Source organism: Mustelus asterias, chromosome 23 (genome assembly GCF_964213995.1).
Source record: "Mustelus asterias chromosome 23, sMusAst1.hap1.1, whole genome shotgun sequence".
NCBI lineage: Eukaryota > Metazoa > Chordata > Chondrichthyes > Carcharhiniformes > Triakidae > Mustelus > Mustelus asterias.
The window spans coordinates 53,697,673-53,724,177 of NC_135823.1; the positions used below are offsets into that span (position 1 = coordinate 53,697,673).

Genomic DNA, 26,505 nt, shown 5'->3' on the forward strand with positions numbered 1-26,505 from the left:
GAGCGTCAGAGGATGAGGGGGCACCTGAGGGAGAATTTACCATGGCCAATGCACCTAACCAGCACGACTTTCGGAGTGTGGGAGGAAACCGGAGTACCCGGAGGAACCCACGCAGACATGGGGAGAACGTACAGACATTAACTCGAGCTGGGAATTGAACCCAGGTCCCTGGCGCTGTGAGGCAGCTGTGCCACCATGCTGCCCCCATCTTACCCAAGAGAGAGATAATTAATCAATCAAGACCTGATGAAATAGCCCCTTTTGTTGGTGTGATGCAACCAGACCAGTTAAGGGAAACATTTTGCTTATTAACTGCATTACTTACTGACAATCTAGAAATGTTGGTCTGTAATAAAACGCCGGCAACTTCGACTCGTATTTTGCTTTGGTTGTGCTGTTCCCATTGGAGGCCATTAACTACGAGAGAAAACAGCAGAGTTTTGAATCAACCAATCTCCTGTCACTTCAGAAGGTCGAATGAACTATTGATTCCCCCCCCATTTCCATTTTCCCACAACAGAATCAACTCTGCAGTCAAGTAACCTGGCAATTTCCCCTTTTCATTCATTCACAGGTTGTAGACATCACTGACCCCCATCCCCAATTGTGCTCGAGAAGGTGCTGGTGAGCCACCTTCGTGAACACAACAGAGTATCTTACAAGATCACCACTGAGGCCAGTTAAGAATCAACCACATAAAGTAAAGTTTACTTATTAGTGTCACAAATAGGCTTATATTAACACAGCAATGAAGTTACTGTGAAAATCCCCAAGTCGCCACTCTGGCGCCCGTTTAGGTACACGGAGGGAGAATTTAGCACGGCCAATGCACTTAACCAGCAACGTCTCGGATCCTCTAGCTCCTTCCTACACTATCCCCAAATCCTTTAGTCCCCTAAAACCTATCGACCTCCATTTTGAATATACTCGCATCCACATTTGGTCAACATTAATTAACATCAACATTTTGGCTATGAGGAGAGGTTGAATAAACCAGGATAGTTTTCACTGGAAAGACAGAGGCTGAGGGGAGACCTGGCAGAGGTCTGCAAAATTATCAGAGACATAGACAGGGTGGAGAGTCAGATACTTTTTCCCAGGGTGGAAGTGCCAATTACAAGGGGGCACAGGTTCGAGGTGAGAGAGGGAAAGTTTAAGGGAGGTGTACAGGGGAAGATTTTCACACAAAGTGGTGGGTTCCTGGAACGCGCTGCCAGAGGAGGTGGTGGAAGAAGGCACATTAGCAACATTTAAGAGGCATCTGGATGGGTACATGAATAGGGAGGGAAGAGAGGGATACGGACCGAGTAAGGGCAGAAGGTAATTTTTTTAAAGTTTAGTTAGGGCATCATGATTGGCACAGGCTTGGTGGGCCAAAGGGCCTATTCCTGTGCTTTTCTTTGTTTTTTGTATTAATGCTTCATTTCTGACATATTCCCTATGCTTTACACACAGGCCTAGAGTGTCAGAAAACATGGCTTATTTAGTACTTAACCATAATTCGATTGCTATAGACAGTGGACTGACAGACGATATTGTTACATGGGATGGATATGGGGTGTGGTGTCACACGTGGCGCAGTGAAATTTAGTCTGGCATCAGTAATGTAATAAGTTTAAAACATCAGAGAGTTATAGCACAATAGGCCCATTGTGCTGCACCGGCCATCAAGCACCTACCTATTTTAATTCCATTTTACAGCACTTGGGCAGTGCAGTTGATGTTGTCTACATGGACTTTAGCAAGGCCTTTGACAAGGTACCGCATGGTTGTTGCACAAGGTTAAATCTCACGGGATCCAGGGTGAGGTAGACAAATGGATACGAAATTGGCTTGATGACAGAAGACAGAGGGTGGTTGTAGAGGGTTGTTTTTTCAAAATGGAGGCCTGTGACCAGCGGTGTGCCTCAGCGATCAGTGCTGGGTCTACTATTACTTGTCATTTATATTAAAGATTTGGGTGAGAATATAGGAGGCATGGTTAGTAAGTTTGCAGATGACACCAAGATTGGTGGCACTGTGGACAGTGAAGAAGGTTATCTCGGATTGCAACAAGATCTTGATCAATTGGGCCAGTGAGCTGATAAATGGCAGATGGAGTTTAATTTAGATAAATGCGAGGTGATGCATTTTGGTAGATTGAACCAGGGCAGGACTTACTCAGTTAATGGTAGGGCGTTGGGGAGAGTTATAGAACAAAGAGATCTAGGGGTACAGGTTCATACCTCCTTGAAAGTGGAGTCACAGGTGGACAGAGTGATGAAGGCGGCATTCGGCATGCTTGGTTTCATTGGTCAGAACATTGAATACAGGAGTTAGGACGTTTTGTTGAAGTTGTACAAGACATTGGTAAGGTCACACTTGGAAAGCTGTGTACAGTTCTGGTCACTCTATTATAGAAAGGATGTTATTAAATTAGAAAGAGTGCAGAAAAGATTTATTAGGATGCTACTGGGACTTGATGGTTTGAGTTATAAGGAGAGGCTGGATAGACTGGGACTCTTCCTGGAGCGTAGGAGACTTACGGGTGAACTTATAGAGGTCTATAAAATACCGAGGGACATAGATTAGCTAGATAGTCAACATCTTTCCCCAAAGGTAGGGGAATCTAAAACTAGAGGGCATAGATTTAAGGTGAGAGGGGAGAGATACAAAAGGATCCAGATGGGCAATTTTTTCACACAGAGAGTGGCAAGAGTCTGGAACGAGCTGCCAGAGATATTAGTAGAGGTGGGTACAATTTTGTCTTTTAAAAAGCATTTAGATAGTTACATGGGTAGGATGGGTATCGAAGGATATGGGCCAAACGCAGGCAATTAGGACTAGCTTACAGGTTAAAAAAAATGGCGGCATGGACAAGTTGGGCCGAAGGGCCTGTTTCCATGCTGTAAACCTCTATGACTCTATGATTTTATGACTCTATGATTCTATGACTTGGTCCATAGTCTTGTATGATATGACGTTTCAAATGTTCATCTAAATATTTCTTATAATGTTGTGAGGCCTCCCGCCTCTATCACCCTTCCAGGCAGTGAGTTCCAGGTTGCATTTCAGAATTATTATCATTTGTGAGATGCTGTTAAGTCTATAATAGGTGTTTTTACTCATAACTATGTTTATTTTAAGCTGAATTCCCACTCTCAGTCAGACAGAATTTTCACCTGCACTTCAACTCAAACACGTACCTTAACTTCATCGTCCTCCCAGGCGTCTAACCGAACAGATTTCACTTTACTAACTTGAGGGATATTTCGATGAATTCCTGAACAATTTAAACAGATAAAAACTCCAAGAGTGTAAGATGCCCAGTCGTGATCTGGAAAACAAGAGTAAAGTTTACATGAATTTATCAGTGAGCCGCAACGCATTCCTTTTTATTTTCAAATCAATAGCTTCCCCTTTCCCCAAAGCACTGGAAAGTGGGCAGCAGATTGACAAGCTACAACTCAGTCATTAGGAGTATAGAAGATCATTCAGACTGCCAAGCTTATTCTGCCCTTCAATTAGATCATGGCCGATCTCTGCTCCATTTACCATCCTGGCTTCATACCCTTTAATATCCTTAACTCAAAGATCCACTGATCGCGCTTGTAAAACCGTCAATTGATCCCAGGGGAAGAGAGGTCTAAATTTTCATTACTCTTTCTGTGGAGATGCCATTCTTTGGGGGTGACCTTACCAAAAAAATTCCAAGTGCCGATCAAGCGTGCAAACGGGAGAGTTTCAGATTTGTTTTTTCGGGAAGGCCACAAATGAAATCTTACACCACTTGGTGCAAAAGAAATGCACAATCTGATTCCCGCCAGCAGGGGGAGGGGACGGGGCCTAAGCTCATCCGCAAGCCAGTTGCTCACACTAGAGGGCGCATGTGCAGATCTCTTGGTTCTAGAGATCTATCAGTCACGTCCCCCAACCCCCCACACCCTCCCCAGATATCTCACCGATACCCCCTTTCCCCAGCCGATCACCGCCCTGATACATGGCCCGCTCTACGCCCCCCCCCGCCCCCCCACTCTCCACTCCCCCATCCAATTGGTTGCTATCCCCCCAACCTGGTCTATTTCCCCACCAAACTCCCCCCCCCCCCCCCCCTCCCAATCTGGTCAATCGCCGCCCTGGACAATCACCAATACAGAGTGTGCAGATCCTGGCCCCCCCGCCAATCCTGGTTGCAGAATGCACAGCTCCCCCACTTGCCCGCCTCCCCTTATGCTCCACCCCCATCATGGCCCGATCCCAGGCTGGCACTGGCCACTGGGCACTCCCTTTCCTAGTCCCGAGCACCAGGGGGGGGGGGGGGAGGCTCAGTCCCACCGGCAAGGCCACCACATCAAGTCCCCATTGATGGGACCATACTTGATCCTTGCCAGTGAGGACCTTCACCGTGAGGCCACTAAGGCAAGTGATCCCAGATGATTCCATCCTGGGCTCACTAATTATATTAAAATATCAATTTAAATATGTAAATCAGCGTCGCATTTAGGCTGATGATGCTGGAAATTCAGGGCCAGTAAGATCGTGAGAGGCGGGAAACTGGGCACTGACCCGATTATTTGCCTCTTGCGATCTTACCAGCTTGCCACGCCCATCGACCAGCGTGACAAGCCGTTATATCACCCCCTTCATGTCTGAACCTGATTAATGGGTGTCAGGAGGTTATGCCAGCACGAGGGCACCACCAGCTCCCTTTGATCCTACACTTGCCGCATGTATACACTATTCTTACACAGGTTAACTGATGCCAGTCGTAAGATTCCACACACTGTTGTCCTTTCAACCAAGCTGGTCTCTTGGGCTTGTGGCCTCCATTAGTGCTTGGTCATGTAATCTGGTGAACTGCTGAAGGAGTGCAGCATCGTCATGGGTGCCATTCCCTCATCAGTTCAGTGATCCGATTGCTGTGGGGTACAGCACGTACACAGGTCAGACTGCACCAAACAGACCATGAAATGAACCTACAGAACCAGGATTCGCCCGTTCAAACATTAACCTACATTTCCTCTTTACAGAGCTTACCAGCCAGATTCGTACCCTGCTCGACGGATCAGATCTAAGCTCCGAGGTCCTGCCACATCCAGTGGTGAATAGTTTAATACAATTAAACAACTCACTGCAGAAGGAAGTTCCACAAATGTCCCCAATGTCAATGGTGGAAGAGCCATCAGTGCAAAAGACAAGGCAATCATGTGCAATCATCTTCAGCCAGAAATGCCGAGTGGATAATGCAATGCGGCCTTCCACCCCCACCCCATCCCAAAGTCGACAACACCACAGATGTCAATCTTCATCCAATTTGATTCACTCCGCCTGATACGACGAAACAGCTTAAGGACTGAATACTACAATGGCCATAAGTCCTGGAAACACACTGGCTGTGGGACTTAAGTGCTCCACAACTTGCCGCACCCTAGCCAAGCTGTTCGAGATGTATGGGAACACCACCATCTACAAGGCTCCCTGCAAGCCACACACACACACATCTTGACTTGGAACCACACCATCACTCCTGCAATGTCCCTGGACCAAAATCCTGGAACGCCCTTCCTAAAAGCACTGTGGGTGCGCCTGCACCAGATGGAACTAAAGCAGTTCTAGAAGGATGCTCACTGCCACCTTCTCAAGGACAATCAGTATGGATAATAAGGGCGGGATTTTATGGCCTCCCTCGGGCAAAACGGTAGAGTTGCAGCCTAAATGTTGGCCCTGCCAGTGACGTCCACATCCCATGACAGAAAGAGAAAAGGTGCTGTCTCTCACACGTGATTTGGGGTAGTCCATTTAGGACAGAGATGAGGAGAAACTTCTTCACTCAGAAGGTGGCGAACCTGTGGAAATCTGTGTCACGGAAAGCTCTGGAAGCCAAGTCGCCAAAAATATTTGAAGAAATAAATAGATTTCTCAACTCTAAAGGCATCATGGGATATGGGGAGAGCGTGGGTGAATGGTGTTGAAATAGAGGATCAGCCATGATGATACTGAATGGTGGAGCAGGCTCGAAGGGCCTCCTCCTGCTCCTATTTCTCTAAAACCAGGCGGATGAAAACATCCCACAGCACTATTTGAAAAGAAGAGCAAGGGAGTTCTCCCACATATCCTGGCCATTCAACATTTAAATAACAAATTTGCTGATCATTATCACGGTGCTGTTTGCGGGAGGCTTGTTTTGCCTCAGTTGGCTGCCATGTTTCCTCCACTGCAACTGTGGCTACACTTCGAAGGTACCTCACTGAATGCATTTTGGGATGTCCTTAGGCCATGAAAGGTGGCGTATAAAATGCAAGTCTTCTTAAATAATGATCTGGGCGAGGTGCTGGAAGAAAATGGTGCGTCTAAATGAGTGACTGAGTGAGCGGGCATGTGTACATGATCTGTACTCAGCAGTTGATCAATGCCTTAAGCAGAGGAGAGAAATCAATTGTTGAGGATCTGGGGAGAGGAGGAGAGAGAAAGACTGAAGATATTTAATTGTGCAGGAGAGTAAGCAAGTGAGCAGTCACGTTCGACCTGTGCAAATTCACAAGATATGCAAGTATGCAAAAATACCACTTCTCCCTGCAGTTTCCCACCCCCCCCGATTCATCCTTCACTTTTAGCTGCTCAACGAGTTATTTTGTCATTCTGAAGGAGATCCTTCTTGCCGACTGTAAATGACCTTTTCCCCAGCTGCTGATACTTCCCACTACTTCCTCGCCTAGTAATACAGCTCGCCGCTTCTTAAGCTGCTGCCCTCCGAATAATCTGAGTTACAGTCCGGGTCTAATTTACTCTGCCAGCGTGTTACACATCACACTCCATTGGTGGTTAATTCAGTGTGGTTGCAATAGAGTTCGTGAGGTCGAAGTAATGTCGTGCCATTTTTATTACAATTTATGGACTAGATTAATAATTCATCGAATAAATTACAAGGTACGCTAATAAATGATGTAATAAGTCCTTAGGTGGTTTAATGAACTGAATGAATTTTGGGGAAATTGTAATCAGCATATATCGATAGATAATTTGTATGATAAATTCTGGAGTGTTCACCAACCTGAATAAATGATTGCATAGATTAATGATTAGTAAATTATGGAGTAGATTTTCTTATTGTGTTGGGATGTAACTAATCCCTTTCAGGTCAGTGGGGCAGACTCAGTTATGAGTGTGTAATCCCCATCACCCCATTGGGCCTATGCAAATGGATTTACACCAAGTGTAGTTAATGGATTGTTGTGTCCTAAGGGGAGGCAGTGGCATAGTGGAATTATCGCTGGACTAATAATCCAGAGAGCCGGGGTAATGCTCCGGGGACCTGGGTTCAAATCCCACCGGTGACAGATGGTGAAATTTGAACTCCCAATAAAAATCTGGAATTAAAAACCATCAAAATAATTGTTGTAAAAAACCCATCTGGTCCACTCAGGAAATCTGTCGTCCTTATATATGCGACTCTGTGCTGTAATTCACAGCAATGCCCTCGGGGATGGGCAATAAATGCTGGCCCAGCCAGCGACGCCCACATGAACCAATTAAAAAAACCAAAAAATGTCAGCCCACTGTTATAAAAAGGCCGACATGAACTTTGTTCAAATGGTACACAATGTAAATGGATTCACAGCATTAATCCTTTGTAATCTGAGTTTGCCAATACAACCAGAGCTAACATGCTAATCCATGGGAACTTCATAGGATCAAAATTTCCTTTAAATTAAAGTTCTTGTTTCAGTCCCTGTTCCAAACCCTTCTCCTTAATTACTGACTCCATCCCTCTCTGTGGGAACAGTCTTGAGATTAAGCCAACCCGTTTGTACCTTTGGTGTCACGTTTCAGCAGAGGTGAGTTTCTGGCCTTATAGAAACTAGAAGCAGGAGTAGTTCATTCGGCCCTCCATGCCTGCTCCGCCATTCATTTTAATCATGGCTGATCATCGAATTCAATATCCTGATCCCCCCCCCCCTTCCCCCCCCATTTCCCTTGATCCCCAAGAGCTATATCCAATTTATTTTTGAAATCAGACGACGTTTTGGCCTCAACTACATTCGGTGGGGTAGTGAATTCCACACATTCATCATCCTCTGGGTGAAGAAATTTCTCCTCACCTCAGTTCTAAAAGGTTTACTCCTTATCCTCAAATTATGACCCCTAGTTCTGGACTCCCTCACCATTGGGAACATTCTTTCTGAATCTAGCCTGTTTAACCCTGTTAGAATTTTCTACGTTTCTGTGAGATCCCCTCTCACTCTTCTAAACTCTAGTGAATATAATCCTAACCGATTTAAGTCTCTCCTCACATGACAGACCTGCTATCCCAGGAATCAGCCTGGTAAACCTTCGCTATACTCCCTCTATAGCAAGAACATCCTTCCTCAGATAAGGACACCAAAACTGCAGACAATACTCGATGTGTGGCCTCACCAACGCCCATTACAATTGCAGCAAAAGATCCCTATCCCTATATTCAGGTCCTCTTGCTATACCATTTGCCTTCATTACTGCCTGTTGTACCTGTGCGCTTAATTTCAGCAACTAATGCACAAGGACTCCAAGGTCTCGTTGAGTATCCACCTCCCTCAATTTACACCCATTCAAGTAATAATCTGTCTTCCTACTATTGCTACCAAAGTGGATAACCTCACATTGATCCGCATTATATTGCATCTGCCATGCAGATGGCCACATATTCAGCCTGTCCAAATCACGCTGAAGCATCGCTGCATCCTCCTCACAGTTCACCCTCCCACCCAACGTTGTATCAGAGCACCTATATTCATCGCTGTAACAGCTGAAACCCTCGTTCATGCTTTTGTTACCTCTTGACTGTTCCAACACCCATCTGGCTGATCCCCAACCTTTCACCCTGCGTAAATTCACTACCACCGAATGTAGTTGAGGTCAAAACATAGTCTGATTTCAAAAATAAATTAGATAAAGCCCTTGGGGATCAAGGGATATGGGGGAAAGGGGCAGAATCAGGATATTGAATTCGATGATCAGCCGTGATCAAAATGAATGGCGGAGCAGGCATGAAGGGCCGAATGGCCTACTCAAGCTTCTAGTTTCTCCAAGGCCAGAAACTCTCAGAAAGTCCAGTTCACCCCTGTGCTCGGCTCCTGGTCAAACAACATTTTGACTTTGGAATTCTCAGCCTGGTTTTCCAATCGCTCCATGAAGCTGCCCTCTCCCCATCTCCCCACAACCCTTTGAGATCTTTGAGCTCCTCCAATTCTGGCCTCTTGAGCATCCCAGATTTTAGTCACTCCATCAGGGGTGGTTGTACCATCAGTAGCCAAGCCTCCAAGTTCAGGAATTCTTTCGCTCACACAACTCCATCTCTCAGTTGCAGTTTCCTCCTTTTCAGGCATGCCTCAAAATGGCACGGTGGCACAGTGGTTAGCACTGCTGCCTCACAGCACCAGGGATCAGGGTTCGATTCCCGACTTGGGTCGCTGCCTGTGTGGCGTTTGCACGTTCTCCCCACGTCTGCGTGGGTTTCCTCCGGGTGCTCCGGTTTTCTCCCATAGTCCGAAAGACGTGCTGGTTAGATGCTTTGGCCCATGCTAGATTCTCCCTCAGTGTACCCGAACAGGCGCTGGAGTGTGGCGACTAGGGGATTTTCACTAACTTCATTGCAGTGTTAATGTAAGCCTATTTGTGACACTAATAAATAAACTTAAAATCTCCCTTTGTGACCAAGCTTTTCCTCTCACTTATTATCTTCCCAAGTGTCGTGGTGTCAATTTTGTTTTATGATGTTTCTGTGCAGTGTCTTATTACATTAAAAGCACTGCATAAACTCAAGCTGTTTATCTGCTGGCTGGAAGGGTTTTACGGGAGATTGGATTGGACAGTGTTAAGGTTCTTTGTTGTAGTTGCCAACAAGCACAGGAGACAGCTCAAACCTGGTCATTGAATTGCTGGTCTGGCTCAGAAAGACCAGGTCATGACGGTTGACGAATGATTAGGAGGTAATCATATTTAGTGCAGCATGGGGTGCTTTTCAGCAAATAGGTTTGTGAAATCTGAAAAAAAGCCTTAAAATGACAAGGAAAGATATAAACATAAGACACCTAATGTACTCGCCTGAAATTTCTCTCTCTGCCGTATCATCAGATGCATTGACCATAGAATCATAGTGCAGAAGGAGGCCATTCAGCCCATCAGGTCTGCACCAACTCTCTGACAGAGGATCGTACCCAGGTCCTCTTCCCGTAACCATGGCTAATCCCATCTAAACTACACATCTTTGGACACGAAGGATAATTTAGCGTGGCCAATCCACCCAACCTGCACCTAATCTGGGCGGCACAGTGGCCCAGTGGTTAGGGGCGGCACAGTGGCTAGCACTGCTGCCTCACAGCGCCAGGGACCCGGGTTCAATCCCCGGCTTGGGTCGCTGTCTGTGTGGAGTCTGCGCGTTCTCCTCGTGTCTGCGTGGGTTTCCTCCGGGTGCTCCGGTTTCCTCCCAGAGTCCAAAGATGTGCGGGTTAGGTGGATTGGCTATGCCAAATTGACCGTAATGTCAGGGGGGGATAGCAGGGTAAATCCATGGGGTTATGGGGATAGGGCCCGGGTGGGATTGCGGTCGGTGCAGACTCGATGGGCTGAACGGCCTCCTCCTGCACTGTAGGATTCTATGATTCTATCTTTGGAGTGTGGGAGGAAACCGGAGCACCCGGAGGAAGCACACTCAGACACGGGGAGACTCCACACAGAGTCACCCAAGTCCAGAATCAAAGCCAGGGCCATGGCGCTGTGAGGCAGCAGTACTAACCACCGTGCCGCCACTGTAACATAAATGGATTGATATCAATATTAAAACAGCAGAGAGAAATCTCTGGTAAATGTGTTTGCACACCGGTTACCCAGGGCATAATATCAAGCCGCGTGAAGCTAACATTTGGCAGCAATCAAATGCTTAAATGGATCTGAATAATGCTGATTCCAGCACAGTACAGTTACACTGTTTAATTTGCATACCCCTTCTCATGCACTTGCATGAAATTTGGATATAATCAGAGAGCCCCTTTGTCAATGAAAGTCCATCATTTTCTATGTAAATCTCTCTGACGTTAGTCCATAAATTAAAACATCTGGAAAAGTACAATGCAGTTACGAATTAATGTGGTTGAACATCTGCCAAAAATATAGAATGAGATCATGTCCTTTAAATAGATTGTTATAAATCACCAAGACACAAAATTGAAAATTCACAATTATACCTCCATCAATGTCATGTTCAACACGTTTCCGATTTTGTATTCATTTGGGGCATTGTGGAGGGAACCTTTGGTTACATATTAATGTGACTGCCAGTGTACTGATAAAGAAAATGGTCACTTCAATAGTATTTCACCACACTCTCTGATAAGGGCTTTGCAGAGTGCCAATGGATAGCGATATTGAAGAACTTTGTATTTTAACCATTTGTTCATCGCTTCCGCTCGATGTCAGCCAAGGCTCAATGAGTAGCACTCTTGCCTCTGAATGAGAAAGTTGTGGGTTCAAGGTCCACTTCATAGAGTACAACAGCCAAGCTGACAGACCCAGCACACTACCGCGATGGTGTCAGAGGTGCGGGCTTCATGATGCAATATACGCTCTGAGCCGAATGCAAAAGATTCAACGGTGCTACTTTAACGAGGGGGCGGGGGAGCTACGCCAGTGACCTGACCAATATTCATCCTTCAGCCAAACAATCGCTAAAACAGATTATCTGGCTGTTGGCATACTGTGGTTTGTGGGAGTTTGCATGGTGGCACAGTGCTTAGCACTGACGCCTCACAGCGCCAGGGACCCGAGTTCGATTCCCAGCTTGGCTTACTGCCTGTGCGGAGTCTGCACGTTCTCCCCGTGTCTGCATGGGTTTGCTCCGGGTGCTCCGGTTTCCTCCCACACTCCGAAAGACATGCTGGTTAGATGCATTGGCCATGCTAAATTCTCCCTCAGTGTACCCAAACAGGCACCGGAGTGTGGCAACTAGGGGATTTTTGCAGTGTTAATGTAAGCCTACTTGTGACACTAATAAACAAACTTTGACTTTAAAATTTAGCACTGATGCCTCACAGAGCCAGGGACCTGGGTTCAATTCTGGCCTCGGGTGACTGTCTGTGCGGAGTTTGCACATTCTTCCTGTGTCTGCGTGGGTTTCCTCCGGGTGCTCCAGTTCCCTCTCACAGTCCAAAGGTGTGCAGGTTAGGTTGATTGGCCATGCTAAATTGTCCCTTCGTGATAGGGGGATTAGCAGGGTAAATACCTGTGGTTACGAGAATAGGGCCTGGCTGGGATTGTTGTTGGTGCAGGCTTCTTCTGGATTTTAAAGATTCTATGAAATGGCTGCCTTGCTTTTTACATTGCAACAGGACATAAAAGATACTTCACTGACTGCAAAGCGACTTTGGGACATATCCGAGGCAGAGATTTGTGCCCTCCCCATGAGAGTTTGGTGATGGCAGAGCATTGAATCAGGCAGGTGTTTGTAACCCTAGAAGGCATAACCCTAAGAGGTGAAACCCTGAAGGTGAAACCACCAAAAAGATGAAGCCCCGGAAGGTTACAGATTATAATGGACTCTATTCTTATTGCGAGGGAGTTGTTATTGTATTATTAAGTATTGGTGTGGTGGTTACATTAGATGGTTATTTAGTTATTTAAAGGGAGGAGAATATTATGTGGGAGGAGAAAAATGTAATGTAATGTAGTGAATAGTGGCACAGCGGTTAGCACTGCTGCCTCACAGCGCCAGAGACTCTGGTTCGATTCCCGGCATGGGTCACTGTCTGTGTGGAGTCTGCACCTTCTCCCCATGTCTGCATGGGTTTCCTCCGGATACTTGGGTTTCCTCCCATAGTCCGAAAGACATGCTGGTTAGGTGCATTGGCCATACTAAATTCGCCTTCAGCGTACCCGAACAGGCAATGGAGTGTGGCCACTAGGGGATTTTCACAGTAACTTCATTGCAGTGTTAATGTAAGCCTACTTGTGACAGTAGTAAATAAACTTTGCTTTAAACTAAAGTCAGGGAAACAGTGGAGAAATAACAAATAACATTCAGGGAAAAAAACTTGAGAAATTCAAAAACAGCATAGACTTAAAAGAAGAAAGGTATCAGAATTCAAAAAATAGATTTTGGGAAATCCTGTATAGAGGCATGTGACTAGTTGACTCAAATACAAAAATGGTCAATGTCTACCCTTTGCATCATTTATTCAATGGCTGCATGTTATATGTTCGCATTCGACAGGGATTCAGTTGGATTGAGTTCCCTTCACTGCTACAAGTTCTTTAACACTGATCAAAGGTTTATGAGCAAATTAAATTGCACTTAGCACCATGACACAATGGATTGAAAGGCTTTATCTTAATAGGAAAACACACTTGAGGGAAACAGTGAAGCTCGTTAATGCATAGCGCTCTTAAACCAATGATTTTTGAGGGAATGCCAAGCATTGCTGGTGCCTGTAATTACATTCTCTCCTGGAGAAGGCAGGCATGTACATTTTTAAAGCATCGAATGTGTATTAGAAGCACTGTGCATGACAAGGGAAGAGCTCATAAAGCAATCTGAGTTATGTTAATTAGTCCAGTCTTAATGAGGTGCGCATTGGATGTTATAACAGGCATATTTTTGATGCAGGAAAACTGCACTGAAACAAAGCAAAAAATAATAATTCCAGTGTGCCAGCGCTGTGGGCAAGGCTAGCATTTATTGCCCATCGCTAGAGGATCTATGAAGATGGTGAGGTGCCTTCTTCGATCATTGGCAGTGGTGAAGATCTTGCCATGTCTTTACATGCCGCTTGATACAACCCATTGGCTTGCTGGGCAGAGGACAATTAAGAGACACTTATGCTGATATGGAATTGGAGCCATGACTGGCGAAAGACGGCAGGTTTCCTACCCGTCATCAAAACGAGACATTAGCAATCCGGCAGGTATTTCACCCCAATCCATTATCTTCATGGTCGCTTTCACTGATACTAGCTTATTTATTTCCAGATCTTCAAATCATAGAATCCCTACAGTGCAGAAGGAGCCCATTCGGCCCATCGAGCCTGCACCAACAGCAATCCCACCCAGGCCCTATCCCTGCAACCCCATATATGTACCCTGCTAATCCCCCGACACTCATGGGCAATTTAGCACGGCCAATCCACCTAACTCGTACATCCCTGGAGATGTATTTACTTTATTTTTTTAATGTATTTTTGTTCACAAACTTCCGTAGTGAGATTTAAACTCATATTCTCTGGAATATTAATCCAGCAGCATAAAGGCAAAACCACCATATCCCATAGAATATTAATAGAAGAGACGTGAGTTTTTTTTGTATAAAGAGGGGATGCTTAAATGAGAGAATCAAGAACCCACAGTAGTCCAGATTTTGGACTTAGATATTCCTATTGACTCAATGGGCTGAGAAATAGCAATGGCTTTTGATTTGATTTGAATTATTATTGTCACATGTATTAACATACAGTGAAAAGTTATGTTTCTCACGCGCTATACAGACCAAAACATACCATTCATAGAGAAGGAAATGAGAGTGCAGATGTAGTGTTACAGTCATAGCTAGGGTGTAGAGAAAGATCAACATAATGCAAAGTAAGTCCATTCAAAAGTCTGAGTAGCAGCAGGGAAGAAGCTGTTCTTGAATCGGTTGCTACGTGACCTCAGACTTTTGTATCTTTTTCCCAAAGGAAGAAGGTGGAAGAGAGAATGTCCGGGGTGCGTGGGGTCCTTAATTATGCTGGCTGCTTTTCTGAGGCAGCGGGAAGTGTAGACAGAATCAATGGATGGGAGGCTGGTTTGCGTGATGGATTGGGTTACATTCATGACCTTTTGTAGTTTCTTGCGGTCTTGAGCAGAGCAGGAGCCATACCAAGCTGTGATACAACCAGAAAGAATGCTTTCTATGGTGCATCTGTAAAAGTTGGTGAGAGTCATAGCTGACATGCCAAATTTCCTTAGTCTTCTGAGAAAGCAGAGGCATTGGTGGGCTTTCTTAACGATAGTGTCGGCATGGGGGGACGGGGACAGGTTGATGATGATCTGGACATCTAAAAACTTGAAGCTTTCGACCCTTTTTACTTCATCCCCATTGATGTAGACAGGGGCATGTTCTCCTTTACGCTTCTTGAAGTCGATGACAATCTCATTCGTTTTGTTGACATTGAAGGAGAGATTATTGTTGCCGCACCAGTTCACCAGATTCTCTATCTCATTCCTGTACTCTGTCTCGTCATTGTTTGAGACCTGACCCACTATGGTGGTGTCGTCAGCAAACTTGAAAATCGAGTTGGAGGGGAATTTGGCCACGCAGTCATAGGTGTGTAAAGAGTATAGTCGGGGGCTGAGAACACAGCCTTGTGGGGCACCGGTGTTGAGGATATAGGTGTCTCTATATAAAGGGATTCAAATGACAAGATGGCAAAAGCAGCCCTGCACACAAGACACAAAATAACCCATTGACTATGATATGTACTCTACCGTGTCACTGGTACAGTAGACAACACCTGTGTCAGGCAGGGGTTGGCACCTCCACCAGCAGCCACAACTCAAAGGCTGGTGTGGGGGGTGGGAGGGGGAGGTGGTGATGGTGTGACTGATGTATTTACATCTCCATTTGTTTGTCTCCAAGCCTTCGGTGGCATGGGATTGAGAGTGTAGGGTCGTATCTATGAGGATCTGTGAAGATGGTGAGCTGCTTTCTTCGATCATTGGCAGTGGTGAAGGTCTTGCTATGTCTTTACATGCTGCTTGAGGGCCGGCACGGTGGCACAGTGGTTAGCACTGCTGCCTCACAGCGCTAGGGTCCCGGGTTCAATTCCGGCCTCGGGTCACTGACTGTGCGGAGTTTGCACATTCTCCCCGTGTCTGCGTGGGTTTCCTCCGGGTGCTCCGGTTTCCTCCCGCAGTTCAAAGATGTGCGGGTTAGGTTGATTGGCCAGGATAAATTGCCGCTTAGTGTCGGAGGATTAACAGGGTAAATACGTGGGGTTCCACTAATAGGGCCTGGGTTGGATTGTCGTCAGTGCAGGCTGAATGGGCCAAATGGTTTGCACTGTAGGGATTCTATGGCAATGAAGTAGTGCCCTGATCTTTAGTGACGTGTGTATGCGTGTGTGCGTGTTGGTGTAGGGTATCTATGGTGTATACCCTACACCAACACACCCATGCATAGCTGTAAATTAATGCAAGTGCTGGTTTGATTTCAGCTTTCCGCGATATTGAGACTTGATCAGCTGGAGGTGAAAAGGTTCCCAGCGCTCTGGATTCCGATTGCCTCACCGGCTACACTTCAGAGACATTCGCTGGATGCTTCGGCTAGTTTTGCAATCACAACATACTGTGACCATCAACAGTTGGCGCTACACCACCTCGGCATTTATTTACAGCCTAGTTCTATTCAAGTGCTCTGGGCAAATTTATCTTTGCTCGAATTAGAAGTGAAACTTTAGAGTTCAGCTCCTTGGCAATGCATTCCATTTTAATCCAGTATTGTGTTGAATAGCTCATTCCAAGCGCAAACTGAAAATCTCACATCAAAGCATATTGTGCCGACCCCGCTCGCACTGTTTTCTCTCCCAGAAATCTAAAGCCCGTGAAACGAAGTCTAAACAAGAGTCTTTAATCAAATCAAATTAAGACGGAATCCTCCGACCTCGCCCGCGGTTGGGATTCTCCAGTGCCGCTGCAGGGAATGAAGTTTTGGCTGAGTGCCAAATTCTCTATTCTCACTGGCAGCAGGACAAATGAGATCAGAGAATCTCGCACGAGGTCTTACTATTAATCTATTATTCAGCTTCCTCGTCAAAACTCAGTAATTGCAATGGAGCCAATGCGATTCAGCTGCGCTCCAGAGCAGTACTGAGGGAGTACCACACTGTCACAGGTGCCGTTTCTCAGATGGGGCTTCAAACCAAGGCCCTCTTTGCCTTTTCAGGTGGACATAAAAGATCCCATGGCACTAGTTTAAAGAAGAGCAGGTGAGGACATCTTGGTGTCTTGGTTAATATTTATCCCTCAAAGCAGCAGATATTATACTACAGCATTATATAATTACCACTTGAGGGAAGTTATGTACAAACATCATGCTTCTTACATGACGATGCTTCACACAAGTCCTTAATTAGCTGTGAAATGCTTTGGGGTGTTGTGAAGTTGGAGGAAGGTGCCAGGGGGGTGGTAGGGAGGCACAATGGTTAGCACTGCTGCCTCACAGCACCAGGGATCTGGGTTCAATTCTAGCCTTGGGTGGCTGTCTGTGTGACGTCTGCGCATTCTCCCAGTGTCTGTGTGGGTTTCCCCCGGGTGTTCTGGTTTCCTCCCACCCTCCAAAAATGTGCGAGTTAGGTGGATTAGCCATGTTAAATGGCCCCTTAGTGTCAGGGGGACTAGCTAGGGTAAATACGTGGGGTTACAGGGATAGGGCCTGGGTGCGATTTCTTTTTATTCATTCATGGGACATGGTCGTCACTGGCCGGCCAGCATTTATTGCCCATCCCTAACTGCCCTCTGAACAAGGGCGACTAAGAGTCAACCACATTGCTGTGGTTCTGGAGCCACATGTAGGCCAGACCAGATAAAGAGGGCCGATTTCCTTCCCTAAAGGACATTAGTGAACCAGATGGGTTTTTCCAACAATCAACAATGGTTTCGTGGTCATAAGTAGATTCCCAATTCCAAATTTTAAAAAAATATTGAATTCAAATTCCACCATCTGCCGTGGCGGGATTCGAACCCAGGTCCCCAAAACATTAGCTGAGTTTCTAGATTAATAGTCCAGCGATAATGCCACTAGGCCTTCCCTAAATTGCTGTTGGTGCAGGCTCGATGGGCCGAATGGCTTTCGTCTGCACTGTAGGGATTCTATGAATGTCTACTCTATGAATAAATGCAAGATTTCTCTCTCTTTTTAAAAATCACAAATTCCTTGAGTACATGGAGTGTGGAGCTGCAAAACAGCTGCATGAAAATATTCAGGGACACACAAGCTTTTAGGAACCATAGCCACACCCAGTGCAGTTCCTTGTAACTGGCCCTTGCTGAATCAGCACTGCTCAGTCAATCCAAGAACAGCCCTAGGAGATGTTGAAACAGTAAACACAAAGTAAGCTAACTTGAGCTTCCTTTGTAATAAGGGTGGCACTACAGACAAATGCTCAAGTTTAATCATGTGTTCCTTGCTCTCGGTTCCCGAGATTTCATAGAATAGAAAAGAATAGAATCCCTACAGTGCAGCAGGGTGCAATTCGGCCCACCGAGTCTGCACCGACCACTAACCCACCCAGGCCTTATTCCTGTAACCACCACATTCCTATCCTGCTAATTCGCCTGAGACGAAGGGTCAATTTAGCATGGCCAATCCACCTAACCTGCACATCTTTGGACTGTGGGAGGAAACCGGAATGCCTAGAGGAAACCCACGCAGGCACAGAGAGAATGTGCAAACTCCACAGAAACAGTGACCCGAGCCTGGAATTGAACCGGGTCCCGGGAGCTGTGAGGCAGCAGTGCTCACCACCGTGCTGCCCTTATTTCCCATAACCTTACCCACTGTGAACCACAATGCCACCCTCCACACCCACACTATATCTGTAGCATTGCTCAAGAGCTTGAGCACACTCCAATCAGCGTTGGGTGTTTCACAAGGCTTCCTGTGATCGTCTAGATATTGGTACATAACAATAAAAGTTGAGATTTTGGCTATAAACTGCAACAAGTTTGGTGGAATGAACTGAAACTGTAAAAATCAGCAATACAGACAAATATAGTAGTTTGAAGAACTTCAATTGGCATTACCTCAGCTCCAGGACACCACAAGGGAGACGATGGCAGACAATTGTGGCCTGTGTCTAAGGCTAGGTTTGGTGGAGTTGATCCCATCATGTGACATTGGGCAATTGTCCATTTTGAAAACATAAAATAGCACCTGAATTTACCCTCTTCATTCCTGTCAGTTTAATGACGGTCACAGTGTGGACTGTAAACTTGGGCAGAAACTCTGATCCCTGCCAATTTTAACACGTCGAGTCCCATTCTGCTGCAATTTCTAAACGATCACAGAAACGTCAATCCAAATATGGGTTGACGCATTCAATTGAGGCGGTAATGACAATGCGATGGGTGGCACAGTGGTTAACACTGCTGCCTCACAGTGCCAGAGACTAGGGTTCAATTCCGGCCTTGGGTCATTGTCTGTGTGGAGTTTGCACATGCTCCCCGTCTCTGCGTGGGTTTCCTCCGGGTGCTCTGGTTTCCTCCCACAGTTCAAAGATGTGCAGGTTAGGTCAATTGGTGATATTAAATTGTCCCTCAGTGTCAGGGGGATTAGCAGGGCGAATACGTGGGGTTGTGGGGACTCATGTGAAAAGATTAAATGACGTTAATGCAGGTGGGGTCAGTCAGTAAGGCATTAATTCCAGTTCGTTACTCTCCCAGTGACTGCGCTGGAGAGGATAATCTGCCCTGTGGTTCCATAGGTTTAAAGCTTATTTATACCGTCACAAGTAGGCTTACATTAACACTACAATTAACTTACTGTGCAAATCCCCTAGTCGCCACACTCCGGCGCCTGTCTGGGTTCACCGAGGGAGAATTTAGTATGGCTAATGCACCAACCACAATCCCGCCAAGGCCCTATTCCCATACACTTACCCTAGCTAGTCCCCCTGACACTAAGGGGCAATTTAGCATGGCCAATCCACCTAACCCGTACATCTTTGGACTGTGGGAGGAAACCGGAGCACCCGAAGGAAACCCACACAGACATGGGGAGAACATGCAGACTCCACACAGACAGTCACCCAAGCTGGGAATTGAACCCAAGTCCCTGGCACTGTGAGGCAGCAGTGTTAACCACTGTGCCACCAGGCTGTCCAACCTTACTTAGTCTAATCTACATCACACACCGGTGAGCCACAGAATTTTGTTTTGAACTGGTGTCGGTGTGAAAAAGCAAAATAAAATTATTTATTTTCACTATTTCCTCAGTTCATCAAACATTAAAGTAAACTGACTCTGTGACAACACTGTAACATTGTGAAAGATGATTCTTGTATGATACTCTTAATTCACCATCGCAAATACTCCCATTATTACCAGTTGCAGCGGCAGATCTCTTCTCACTAAACTGTCTGGGAGAATCATTTCATTCCAAACAAAATGCAACACTGCGGGTGCTGAAAATCCAAAATCAGAACACAGCCCTCAGCAGGTTAGGCAGCACACATGGTGAGAGAAGCAGAGCTGAGGTATCGGCTCAATGGCTTTTAATCAGAGCATGCATGCACGTAGCGCTTGCTTCAGCGAAACAAAATAAGGGCTAGCCATTCGCTGGTTCATTCTTCAGGAAAATGACTTGCTCAGAGACAAGCTGTCTGGTTTAAATTTCCAAACAATGCTTGGCAGTTAACTGAGAGTCACCATTAACTGGTGCATTCTCCATGGCAATGTCTCTCGACCAATCAATCTCTACTCAAACAGTACAAGTTTTTGCTTCCCAACATTGGTATTTAAAGTTTACTTATTAGTGTCTCAAGTAGGCTTACATTAACATTGCAATGAAGTTACTGTCTGAAAATCCCCTAGTCGCCACATTCTGGCGCCTGTTCGGGTACATCGAGGGAGAATTTAGTACGGCCAATGCACCTAACCAGCACATCTTTCGGACTGTGGGAGGAAACCAGAGCACCCAGAGGAAACCCATGCAGACACGAGGAGAATGTGCAGACATGACCCAAGCCGGGAATTGAACCCAGGTCCCTGGCGCTGAGAGGCAGCAGTGCTAGCCACTGTGCCACCCAATTTATTCTTGTTGTCCTGACGAGCGCAAGACGAAAATATTTGACAAAATGCCCTTCTTCACCAAGTAAATCAGAACCTCTCGACTTGAAACATTAACTCTGTTTCTCTCTCCACAAAGGCTGCCTGACTGGCTGAGTGCTTCCAGCACTTTCTCTACCACTCGATCCCCACCCCCAACCCCCGTTTCTTGGTCTTCCTCTTCGTATCTTCATCGATGAATATCTATTTTATCCTCCATATAAATTGGAAACTATACTTGGAGGGATTTCTGGCACGGAAGATTTAAACTTACTTTTGGTATTAATTCCTATTAAAGTATATTAATTATGTTCAAAAGATTCAGGAGCAGCAAGTTGAAAGTCCATAATGCATATCCTGCAACACACTGTTGTTGTTCTTCATCATAGTCTATTATATTCTAATTAGCCCAAGTTCATTCTAACCTAAGAAAGGTTGTGGCATGGTGGCACAGTGATTAGCGCTGCTGCCTCACAGCGCCAGGGATCTGGTTTCAATTCCAGCCTCAGGTCGCTGTCTGTGAGGCGTCTGCACATTCTCCCTGTGTCTGCGTGAGTTTCCTCCAGGTGCTCTGGTTTCCTCCACAGTCCGAAAGACGCGCTGGTTAGGTGGATTGGCCATGCTAAATTCTCCTTCAGTGTACCCGAACAGGCGCCGGAGTGGCAACTAGGGGATTTTCAGGGTAACTTCATTGCAATGCTAATGTGACACTAATAAATAAATTTTCAATTTCAGTTCACTGTAGTCTCAACTGATCTTTCCATGTCATCAGACTCCCAGTTTCTCAAAAGAGCTGCACACTGATCACAAGAGCAGGAACCATAATGCAAATTAAAGGGAATGGAACAACTAACACAACAACAAACGTCAGTGGAACAACAATGGAATGGAACAACTGTTGTGTAAGCGAAGGACAGTTCAAATATCCATTCTTACACTTTCGATCACTAAGACTTTTTCCCTCCTCCAGTTGGCTCTTAATAACTGCAGTCGTCCCACACTTTTTCTCTCCAGAATTGGCGGAGAAAAAGACTTTCATTTATACACCATTTTTTGTAGAATGAAGTACTTTTTGAGGTGTACTCACTGTTGTAATGTAGGGACTGTAGCAGCTAATTTGCACTCAAACTCAAAATGAACAGCAATGTGGTAACAGCCAGGTAATCTCTTTTTCTGACGTTAATTGTAGGATTAAATATTGGCCATTGGCCAGAGAAAGAATGGCTACAACAATGATTAAACAACAAGTGGCAATAGTGGCTTTAAAATGGCTATTCTGGCTTGAGAGCCAAGCATGCTGGGAATTTTGGTCAATTTATAGATTAAAACCAGATGCAGGTCGTAAAGAGGCTCTGGTCTGGGAGCTGTGATCTGAAGCTTCCTGTGTTGGGTCAGATCAGGGAAGTTGCTTACATTAACTGAGACACCGTAGCTCCGATTTTATAGCTGCTATGCAGGGGACATGTAAAATGAACTAAGTATCACGGCGTCGTTCAAAAGTAATTTCACTGGATGTTCGAGCCATGTGATCACTTTCTGGTGACACAGTTGGCTGGATGACAGAGAATCTTCTGGAAGCAAGTGGAGAATTGTGGATAAAAGACACGTGAGTTCTTTGTTTGGCAGCGATAACTCCAAGAGAACAACCAACGCAACAAGACCTTGTACCCTGAAGGAGACTTCAGAGAGAAGAAGAAGGTAAATTCTACATCGAGCATATTTCTTGGCCAAGGTTTTCCTAAACTTGGTAGTATCTACTTTCAGTTAAATAGTTAAAATTGATGTTCAGTTAAAGTGCAGTTTAAGAGTTAAGGTTCAGTTAAAGTTCAGTAAAGAGTTAATGAGTTGCAACTGTTTATGTTTGAGTTGGTACTAGAAGTATTAAATAAAGAAATAATTGAATTACTGTCCTTGTTTGTCTCATTAGAATGGAATGCTTGGTAGGTGTTTAAATTGAAGCTGTATAACAGCCAGGACACTGAAAATGGGCAGGGGGATAATCCCCAAATAGTTTGATGAGATTTATGTCCAGTTTAGACAGGGAAAAGAGAGCTCAGTTTAGTGTCTCGAAGCGGGGGCACTGAATATTAAGGCAGAGGTAGATAGATTCAGGGCTCTGACGAAGAGTCATCCTGACTCGTAATTTTGGCTCTATTCTCTCTCCACAGATGCTGTCAAACCTGCTGAGATTTTCCAGCATTTCCTGTTTATGTTTCCGATTCCAGCGTCCGCAGTATTTTGCTTTAATGTAGATAGATTCTTGTTGGGCAAGGGCAGCAAAGATCAGAAGGCGATTGTGGAACTTAAATGCAAACAAATCAGCCATGATCTTACTGAATGGCGGAGCAGGCTCGAAGGGCTGAATGGCCTACTTGGTGCGCGATTAATTAATCATAGAAATCATAGAAACCCTACAGTGCAGAAGGAGGCCATTCGGCCCATCGAGTCTGCACCGACCACAATCCCACCCAGGCCCTACCCCCACATATTTACCCGCTAATCCCTCTAACCTACGCATTTTTTTTTTAGGATTCTAAGGGGCAATTTTTAACCTGGCCAATCAACCTAACCCGCACATCTTTGGACTGTGGGAGGAAACCGGAGCACCCGGGAGGAAACCCACGCAGACACGAGGAGAACATGCAAACTCTACACAGACAGTGACCCGAGCGGGGTATCGAACCCAGGACCCTGGAGCTGTGAAGCAGCAGTGCTAACCACTGCGCTACCGTGCCGCCCTATTCACTCGGGAGGCTAGGACGTACCCGGGAATAAAGGCTTTTATTCAGAACAAGAATAGAGCATACTGCTTAACAATACTATCCCAGACTAAGGGCTACTAGGAAGTAGCAGTGACCTTTATACTCCTGTAAGAAGGCGGAGCCAAACGGAGTGTACCACAGAACAATGCTAACAGGTGGAACACCCCAACCCTAACCCCAACAGTAACAAGAGTAACATATGTACAAGTACCCATAGTGGTAACCATCTATGGTTCACCACACTACTCCTGCCCCTATTTTGTAAGTTGGCGTCTGAAAGACGGCACCTCGACAATGCTAATTAGCCCTCAGGCTGATCAGGTGTCACTCTGGAGGAAGTGGGCATCAGGCATGAGAATCTGAGCAACATGGTAAGAATGGTCTAATAGGGTACGACTAGAATGAACCTCCTCAGGTTAGAATGAATTTGGGCTGATTAGCATTGTCCCTCAGTACTCCACTGGACTGTCAGCTTTCTTGACTAAGAGGGGAGGGTGCTACCAGCTGAACCACAGCGGAAAGTCGAGAACACCGAGTCGTTCACCTCTTTGCCTTATAAAGGGATACAGCTACGTTCTATTTTACATGGTGTGATCTTGAGTCCTTAAAAAAACAGTTCACCAAAAGCATTGGCCCACGATATGCCCTGGTATCTATAATATATTTAAAGTCTTGCATATAGCAAAGATTAGCATTTAAAATTACTTAGAAAGTATAACAGAGAAACAGGCCATTAAATCCAGAAGAAGTTTCTTCCTATCCCCCCCACCCCATCTTTTACGTCCATGTGCTAGAATAGACAAGGTTTATTTATTGTGTCACAAGTAGGCTCACATTAATGAAGTTACTGTGAAAATCCCCGAGTCGCCACACTCCAGTACCTGTTCGGGTACACTGAGGGAGAATTTGGCCAATGCACCTAACCAGCACGTCTTTTGGACTGTGGGAGGAAACCGGAGCACCCAGAGGAAACCCACGCAGACATGGGGAGAATGTGCAGATTCCGCACAGTGACCCAAGCCAGGAATCGAACCAGGGTCCCCTGGTGCTGTGGGGCAGCAGTGCTAACCCACTGTGCCACCATTTTATGATATATCTGAAAGATTGTACCTCTGATAGTGCAGCACTAGAGTGTCAACCTAGGTGTTCTGCTCAGGTCTCTGGTGTGGGCATCACGGTGGCACAGTGGTTAGTACTGCTACCTTGTAGCGTCAAGGACCTGGGTTCGATACAGCCTGGACTGTCTGCGTGGGCTTTGCATATTCTCCCAGTGTCTGCGTGAGTTTCCTCCGGGTGCTCCGGTGTTCTCCCACACTCCAAAGACGTGCAGGTTAGGTGATATTGTAAAAGTACGGGAATGTTCAAATCCTGCCATGGCAGATGGTGAAACTTGAATTCAATAAAAATCTGGAATGAAAGGTCTAATGATGACCATGAAATCATTGCCGATTGTCAGAAAAAGCCATCTAGTTCACTAATGTCCTTTAGGGAAGGAAATCTGCCGTCCTTACCTGGTCTGGCCTACATGTAAGAAGTTTAACAACACCAGGTTAAAGTCCAACAGGTTTATTTGGTAGCAAAAACCACACAAGCTTTCGGAGCTCCAAGCCCCTTCTTCAGGTGAGTGGGAATTCTGTTCACAAACAGGGCATATAAAGACACAGACTCAATTTACATGAATAATGGTTGGAATGCGAATACTTACAACTAATCAAGTCTTTAAGAAACAAACAACGTGAGTGGAGAGAGCATCAAGACAGGCTAAAAAGATGTGTATTGTCTCCAGACAAGACAGCCAGTGAAACTCTGCAGGTCCAGGCAACTGTGGGGGTTACAAATAGTGTGACATGAACCCAATATCCCGGTTGAGGCCGTCCTCGTGTGTGCGGAACTTGGCTAGCAGTTTCTGCTCAGCGACTCTGCGCCGTCGTGTGTCGCGAAGGCCGCCTTGGAGAACGCTTACCCGAATATCAGAGGCCGAATGCCCGTGACCGCTGAAGTGCTCCCCAACAGGAAGAGAACAGTCTTGCCTGGTGATTGTCGAGCGGTGTTCATTCATCCGTTGTCGCAGCGTCTGCATAGTTTCCCCAATGTACCATGCCTCGGGACATCCTTTCCTCGGGACATCCTTTCCTGCAGCGTATCAGGTAGACAACGTTGGCCGAGTTGCAAGAGTATGTACAGTGTACCTGGTGGATGGTGTTCTCACGTGAGATGATGGCATCTGTGTCGCTGATCCGGCACGTCTTGCAGAGGTTGCTGTGGCAGGGTTGTGTGGTGTCATGGTCACTGTTCTCCTGAAGGCTGGGTAGTTTGCTGGCTTGATGCTCTCTCCACTCACGTTGTTTGTTTCTTAAAGACTTGATTAGCTGGAAGTATTCGCATTCCAACCATTATTCATGTAAATTGAGTCTGTGTCTTTATATGCCCTGTTTGTGAACAGAATTCCCACTCACCTGAAGGGGCTTGGAGCTCCGAAAGCTTGTGTGGTTTTTGCTACCAAATAAACCTGTTGGACTTTAACCTGGTGTTGTTAAACTTCTTACTGTGTTTACCCCAGTCCAACGCCGGCATCTCCACATCAGGCCTACATGTGACAGTAATGTGGTTGGCTTTTAAAATTTCTTCTGAATTAGCCTACTGCTACTCAGTTCAAGGACAGTTCAGGACAGGCAATAAATAGTGGCCCAGCAAGCAATGCTCACGTCCTGCAGAACAACTTAAAAATATTTCCAGACTTGACAAGCTAGCTAAAATGGGTAGGTCAGTATTGTGGTAGGAATTACGCTCTCCTGTTTAAACATTCTGGCTGCAGCCTTGCTACATGCAAATATTGTGGATTCTAAAATAAGAAAGTCCCTGTCTCGGGCCATCAAGAGATTTGCTTCTTGCCTTGTTCAGAGGATCTACAGACAAAACATTTTCCAAGGTGCTTCCAGAC

General features: G+C 45.8%; 1 protein-coding gene across 1 annotated transcript in view; it reads right to left on the minus strand.

The window, feature by feature from the left end:
* The window catches only part of LOC144510785 (arf-GAP with dual PH domain-containing protein 1-like), a 148,664-nt gene that overhangs the window by 91,466 nt on the left and 30,693 nt on the right, over positions 1-26,505 (minus strand). Inside the window, exons 2-3 of the mRNA XM_078240665.1 lie at positions 3,186-3,316; positions 326-417 (exon numbers count right to left, since the gene is read on the minus strand). Of these exons, the coding sequence (XP_078096791.1) occupies positions 326-417; positions 3,186-3,316 (223 nt within the window). The remainder of the gene's footprint in view (positions 1-325; positions 418-3,185; positions 3,317-26,505) is intronic.